Below are 7,519 nucleotides of genomic sequence, written 5' to 3'. Positions count from 1 at the left end.
CAGGTTTGGTACATTCTTATTCTCTATGGGATTTTATTCTAGTGTTGTTGATTCCTCTTTGTTTATTTATCAAAGTAATAATGGGATAATGCTTCTTCTACTTTATGTAGACGTATAATTCTCACAAGAAATAATGTCACTATGATAAATGATTTTGTTACCAAAGTTAACAATGAGTTTGCTATGGAAGACTTGGGCTATCTTCACTACTTTCTGGGAATAGAGGTTCATTGCTTCGCTCAAGGCTTATTTCTGAATCAGAAATGGTATGCTTATGCCCTATTGGATTGAGCTCAGATACTAGGCGAAAAACTGATCTCCACTCCTATGGCATCTAATCTTTGCCCCACCAAAGAAAGTGAAAGATTATTCTATGATTGTACTCTGTATAGAAGTCTGGTAAGAGGATTACAATATTTGACATTTACTAGATCGAACATCTGATATAATGTAAATTATGTTAGTCAATTCATGCAAAGTCCCACTAAGTTTCACTTTCAAATGGTGAAAAGAATTTTACAGTGTATTCATGAAACTATCGAGTATGGAACCCGATTATTGGCTAACACTCTAATTCAATTATATGCTTTTTTTGATGCAGACTGGGCCAGTTGTCCTCTTACCAGAAGATCCACCGTAGATTTTTACACATTCCTCGACGCCAATTGCATATCATGGAGTGCTAAGAAACAACATACAATGGTTCATTTAAGTACTGAAGCTGAATACAAAGCAATGGCATCAACAATAGCAGAACTTACATGGTTGTCATTTATTCTTCAGGACATTGGGATATATTTATTTAAACCACCTATTCTATTTTGTGTTAATCTTTCAGCTCTTCAAATGATTATCAAACCAACATTTCATTCTTGCATGAAGCATGTTAATATTGACATCCACTTTGTTCGAGAAAAGGTGGCTCATGGCAATCTCATCACCAAGTTTGTCCCTTCCTCCCAACAGGTAGCTGATATCTTAACCAAGCCGCTTCCTCGGATTGACTTTGATCGACTCTGAAGCAAACTCGGGCGGTGGATTCACCCCAACTCGAGTTTGAGGGGGAATAATAATGATAAGGTGACAAGGTATAACCAAATGAAGGTTCATGATAAGGATGATAACCGAATGAAGAGTCTTGATAATGCTAAACACGTGAACGTAAAGGATAATAACAAAGAGAGAGAGAGTCTGGATATGTTTGAAATACTTGATTGTAAAAAGAAAAACTATATAAAGAACTTTGATAATGGAACCTACTCAAGTTCAAGTCATGGAATTCAGTAGAGAGCTTGTATCGTGGATGTAGGAGATCCCAACGCCGAACCACGTAATATCGTGTGTGAAGTTGTTTATTTCCTGTTAAGTTCTTTTTGTTTTAAAAAATATCACAGATGTCTTCGCTCTATGTATGCAGTTGAAATATCATGATAAAAATCACGATGTTTTCCAAATATGGGTCATATTTGTGTTATCGACACTACTATCAACCCATTGGTTTGAAATAGGTCAGGTACGAATCCCTCCGTCACATGAGGCTTAAGAGATATCGGGTAGGGGTCTTCCTAACCCCAGCTTTCCTTCAAAATAAAAAATAAAAAAATCTCAGCCACATAATGCTACTCCATACCTATGGCTGGTTTGATCTCAAGGAGAATCAAACTCGTGATGTCTGGAGCCTCCAAACGTTCTAATGTTCGTCCTAGCCAACTAGGCAACCCCACTGCAGGAGTCGAGTGCCCAATTAGGTGGTTTGTGTTTTGGAAGTACCCAAATTTGAGTGTTCTTGGAACATTGATATGTCTTCAAGCCTATCCAAAACTTGATATGTATTCATAGTCTCCATCTAAAGCTGCATTTTGGACTTTTGGGTGTTTGAAATAATGTTGTTTAATATTTTTGTTTCAGGCAAAATAGCGCTAGGATAAGAAATGGTCGCACTATATCTGCTATATACCATTTCAATTTGGGAGCAACCTCTTACCTGTGCAAGGGCAAATTGAAACCTATATATTGGCTACACTATAGAGCAGGAGTGAAGCTACAAATGAGCCAAGTGCCCCCCTGACCCGAAAATCCCCAATAAGGGGGGTTGGTCAAGGTAGTCAGTGCGCACCCTAACCCAAATGTTATGCCCCCCCCCCAAACCAAACCCACCTCTCTCTCTCACACAGCCGGTCCATTGCTACACAGTCACACTTATACCCACCCTAATTTGGATTTCTAGTTGCGCCACTGCTGTACAGGATGGTACTCTCTAATCTCATGGGTGCAAGCTTTATTTCAACTAACTTGACCCATGAATGCATTCAGCATGGTCCGTTTACTAAGAAATGCACTTTAGATCATGTGATTTTAACGTAAAAATATGTTTTTCTTAATAGTGAATTTTTGACACATTGTAGACCTTTGAATTTTGTAGCCTCTATAAAATCAGGTTATACAACATGAACGGATGATCTAAAACATGCTTTTTACTAAATATACTGTATAGATCATATATGTAGGGTTTGATCTATAAAAAAATCAAGAAAATAAATGTGAAGGGGTAGTTTCTATGAAGAGTATGGTACACTTGAGGGTAACCAATATTTTCCCATATATTCTTATGTAGTTCTTTACTACACCTCATTGTTACCATATATCATAATACAACAATCACTGTAGACCATGAATAGCATTAGCATATCACCTCCATCATGGAGTCATGCATACCATCTTCAATAACTTCATGTACAAACTACAAACACCAAGATCACCACTACCATCAAACCCCATCATCATTTTATGGCCACTATATATCATCACCACAACTAGACATTCTAACACCATTGATAATGATATAAGGCATTACTACCACCACCATCACCACCACCACCACCACCATAATCATCATGTGCAAGTACAGACACGAGCTCCACCATACATCATGTATATCCTCTGCCACCATTGCTACCATCAGCATTCTCCTCTATTTATAAAAATTAAAAGAGAACATCAACCACAAAATCACAAATGTGCACAATGTTATAGAACTTTAATATGGCCACTGTATTGTTCAACAGAAACGTCCAAGAACAATTCCTTAATCATGTAATGGAAAGAAAACAATTCACCTTTCATGTTCAAGTGGGTGTTCATTTTTTTTATGATACCATATAGTCCATATATGTAAAGAACAGCACCATACACAAAATAAGAAGAGATCATGTACCTAACTTTTGCATGGTTACTTATCTAGATTCCATCCCTTGGCTAAATGATCTCTTTTTCTAGGCTACCAATTGAGCCTAGAGTGATGCCAACACATTAATTGACCATAAAGCAAGTCATTTGCAAATATGTTAGGGATTATTTGCTTGTTCAGCCTTTTCCTCTTTATTCCCTAAGAAACTACACTGAAGCTGCCTAGAGGCTGTCGCACTAGCTTCCTTTCATGCACGTCAAGTTCTATCATCTTCTTGAATAGAGGGAAAAAAAAGGAAAAAAAGAGAAAGAGAAAAACAAAAAAAAAGCGCCAATGAAAGAAAACCATGCACGTTAGTGTTAACACATTCACATATAAATATATGCAAATACATAAAAGAAGACTCTTGGAAAATGCAATGGCCCACTTATACTGCAAAAGGTTCCATCTAGAATAAAGCAGTAAAGATGGGCTCTCTTTCCACAGTAACAGACATCGAAGAATGTGTGTGTGTCAAAGAATGTGGTTTCAGTTATTATAAAAGGTTTATATAAATTCATGTCCATAAAAACAAAACAAGAGTAATAGACACATCACAAAGATTCTAGAGAGAGAAGCTTCACCCATCTTCCATTATAGCGAGAGAAACTTGACCCATCTTCCACACATGAGAAATGCAACTGAGGCGTTGGCCTCCTTTTCCCTCTTGGCATGTACATCATAGGGAGGGGTGTTTTGGGGAGAGAGAGAGAGTACATGGGAGAGAAAATGCATAAAAAATAATGATGATGATAATGATGATATGTGGGCACGAGATTGATGGTTTTAACTTGCGACAGCATCCGCAGCTTTTTTCCTTTTTTTCTTTTCTTTTGTGGCTTTGTTCTTCTTGGTGTTCTCGTGTATATTTATATATATTCTTTTTTTTTCCTCTTTTTGTTCATTCAACTTCAACAATAGACTATAATTGTACATATTTGCAGTTAGTAGGTGCATTCGATGGACCAAAAATCAAGGTAAGACAGAACCCTCTTTTCTTTCTTTTCTTTGGAAAGGAGTTGCAGGGGGTTGCAACTGTTTCAGTGATGATTCTGTTTCCATTTCTTTGCGGGATTTTTATCCTACCCATGATGATCCGGATGGTTAGGGTCCTGCCAGTAGTACTTTAGCCACTCTGCTTCTTGGGCATTGTTTATTGTTGATTCCTGCAAGAATCCATCGCAGAGAAACATGGGTGAGAGAACTGGTGTGCTTTTTCCAAAAAAACTGTGCAAGTGTTTTTTGATTCTCTGGGAAACAAGTTTGGAAAAAGAAAGAAACTGTGAAATACAGTCCATGATTCTGCGTTCAATATTAGACCAGAAATCAGAAAGGGAGTTCTTTTATCAAAGTGCATGCAATCAGAAGCTTATGTCTTTTGATGCACCCCCTTGGGTTTCTTCCTCTTTCTTTTTGCTCCTTTTATTTTTTACGTGAGACCCCGAAGAGCTTCTTTCCAGGTATGGATAATTGCTTCTTTGAGAAATCTAAGTAACTTCTGATGCACTCTTGATATTTTCCTCTCTCTCTCTCTCAATAACCGCTTCTCTTGCTGACCATGGACGTTCAATCAGAAAATGTATTCTTGGATAATTTTTATTTCCTATTATACCCCCCTTTCCAGGGCACATGAAAACCTGGACATCTCTCTCTCTCTCTCTAGAACATTTCATTCAATCAGAAATCTAATTTTGGATCAAACACCAACCCCATGGTCCACAAGAATTTCTATAGGTTTTCCCATTATTCTTTCAAGACCTCAGATTCTTAACAATTATATAGGCGACTGTTTCTCTTGTTTTCCTTTTCTCTCACTAGAGGGCAGAAGTCAATGGCAGTTCAATTGCACCCAACTGTTTTTCTTTCATTTGATTCTAGGAAGAAGAATACAACTTATGGCTTACTTACTTTAATATCCTGGTGGGTGCAGTCGAACATTTCGTCCAGTGGCAGTTTATATGAAGTAGAAGCAGGCCTGTCCGCCAACTTTGGCTGCTGCTGCTGATTCTGTTATGTGGACATGAACACAACTTGGTTTCAGATATGAGAATCAAATGAGCATATTCTTTTTTGGGACATCAGAATTATTTATGGAAAAGAATAACATGGGTACCTGAAATTTTTCAGTTTGGAGGAACAATCTGGACATGTGAAAGGAATCATCCATGACAAGGGAAGTTTGGTGCATTGGAGGGGGCAGTATGGTGGAGATGGGGTTTGAAGGCCTGCTGATATGGTAAGCAGTTGCCACCTGATGCTGATCATGACTCATGCAAAGTGCCCTCTTCTCATGCTCCTCACGCTCTTCACGCGTGCGTGGAGTGCAATGCGTTGAGGTATCTGCAACTTCAGCACTCTACAAAAAGGAAAGAAACAAGCCACCTCCCATTATTATTATCATCAAAATCACGATGTGAAGAACAACTCATTCTGTATGAAATTCTTTGTTGGGTCTTGGTGAATCTTTAATAAGTCGTTAGACTTGACTGTTTCACATGTATGGTGCGCCATGTTGGCAAAATATTCAAAGTCCGAGAGATTCGATGTTCTTTGCTTCAAAATCATAAAAATCTAGACATATATCACGATATGGAAAATTCATAATCTTTCTCTTGGTTCCTTTTTTTTCTTGCCATATGCATTATATTTCCTTTCTCAGTGAGAACATGGGAAAAGGATTTTGAAATTCTTCCGAGAAAATTTCATAGATTGAAAGCTTCATAAAACTAAACTTATGCAGATATGAGTACCTCATCGAAGCTCTTTCTCAATGGTGCAAAGCTGAAGCTATCAGTTTTCATCCGCTGGACATCCAAGGAGGTGTAACTTGAGATTGTAGCCCTTGAGAGTTCATCTCTTTGTGCGGCTTCTTTGGAGGAAGAACTCCCACTCCCACCCTCAATATTGATCATGTGATCAGCATGCTCAGTGCTCGACTGTGAGTTTGCCTTGAGCCTCTCAGTTGAGGTGTTTTCCCCACTGATTGTGGCCCTCTCCGACCAATTGCATTGCCTGGGCTGGGTCTGGTAGAAGATCTTTGAGACCACAAGCTCCCCTTCCTTCTCCTCCTCATGCTGGCCCAGGTGGTACTGATGCATGACCCAATTGGTCTTTTCAGGCTTCCTGTGCTTTCCGAAGTTTGTGTAGAGGACCAAGATCTTCTTGCAGCCCTTCTGTTTCCCATTCACCATCACGGGCCTTGTCTTGCCTGTCTTGTGCCACCTTGTTTCCCCTCCTTGTAGGTCACATTCTGTCTGGATCTTCCGTCTTTTTCTTGTTCCTGTGGTGTATGCTTTTGAAGGCCTGTGGAAGAAATGCCTGCTCAGTCCATCCCTTGTCACACCTGGATCAGTTTGTCCCAAACAATGTTAAACATAATAATGCATGTGTGTGTGTGTTGAGAGAGAGAGAGAGAGAGAGAGAGAGAGAGAGAGAGAGAGAGAGAGAGAGAGAGAGAGAGAGAGAGAGAGAGAGAGAGAGAGAGAGACCGGGGAGTTTTTCCGGGTGGGTGTAACAAATCCCATCTTCTCCTTCAATTGTAGGGATGAATTCGTCAATCAAGGGGTGAGCCTTTGACTGCTCGCACTGGACTTTTGCTTCAAGGTGTTCTATCAGCTCTTGGTCAGTTGGATCAAATTTCACACCTGCAGGAAGTCCCACCCAATCCTGAAAGAAGCCCACAAACCACTCGGTCATCATCCTCACCACCCAATTTAAGATCCCCATCCTCACCAAAATGAGTGCTCTTTGAGAGAGAGAGAGAGAGAGAGAGAGAGAGAGCATACTGGTTTGCATTGCAGCTTGTGCCCACATCCGGGGCAGTGCTTGGATCCACACAGCTGATGCTCTTCAAGCTTTGCATCAATCAGATCCGCATTACTGATTGAAGGAAGGTGGCTCTTGTCCATACCTTGACAAATTAACCAAACTAATCACAACCACCATATCATAATTCCTTGTTGTTCTCTCTTAATCAGCTCACTGGGAAAATTCTCCGGCTTCCGGTTCTGGCGAAATCCGTCATCAGCTGCGGCAAAGCGCTTCCAAATTCCACTTCATTCCTAACTGGTCACTAAAGAAAAAATTGAGACCACCCACCTTCTAAATTCAGTTGCAACTCTCCACTTTCACTCTTTTCTGCACTATTTTACATGGAAAAATGAACTGTAGAAAAGAAATAAACAATCAGAAAATTTATTTTCCAAGCATGGATTTCTCATTTCAACCATGAAAGTACCAAAGAAGAAAACAAAGAAAAAGATTCCGGAACAAACATGGGGAATTTGAATAAGA

At 39.4% G+C, this 7,519-nt stretch overlaps 1 protein-coding gene across 1 annotated transcript; it reads right to left on the bottom strand.

Annotated features, from left to right (window-relative positions):
• Window positions 1-4,172: 4,172 nt before the first annotated feature.
• Window positions 4,173-7,134, bottom strand: LOC149814988 (NAC domain-containing protein 75-like). Its single transcript, XM_089990460.1, has 6 exons — window positions 7,012-7,134; window positions 6,715-6,892; window positions 5,977-6,569; window positions 5,340-5,582; window positions 5,135-5,233; window positions 4,173-4,392 (listed from the first exon to the last, which is right to left on the bottom strand). Exons 1-6 carry the CDS (start codon window positions 7,132-7,134, stop codon window positions 4,309-4,311), a joined length of 1,320 nt encoding a protein of 439 aa, XP_089846586.1. The 3' UTR covers window positions 4,173-4,308.
• Between the last annotated feature and the right edge of the window lie 385 nt (window positions 7,135-7,519).

This window comes from Nuphar pumila, chromosome 15, assembly GCF_984573655.1.
Source record: "Nuphar pumila chromosome 15, dmNupPumi1.hap1.1, whole genome shotgun sequence".
Lineage (NCBI taxonomy): Eukaryota > Viridiplantae > Streptophyta > Magnoliopsida > Nymphaeales > Nymphaeaceae > Nuphar > Nuphar pumila.
This window is presented reverse-complemented; position numbering and strand designations above follow the sequence as displayed.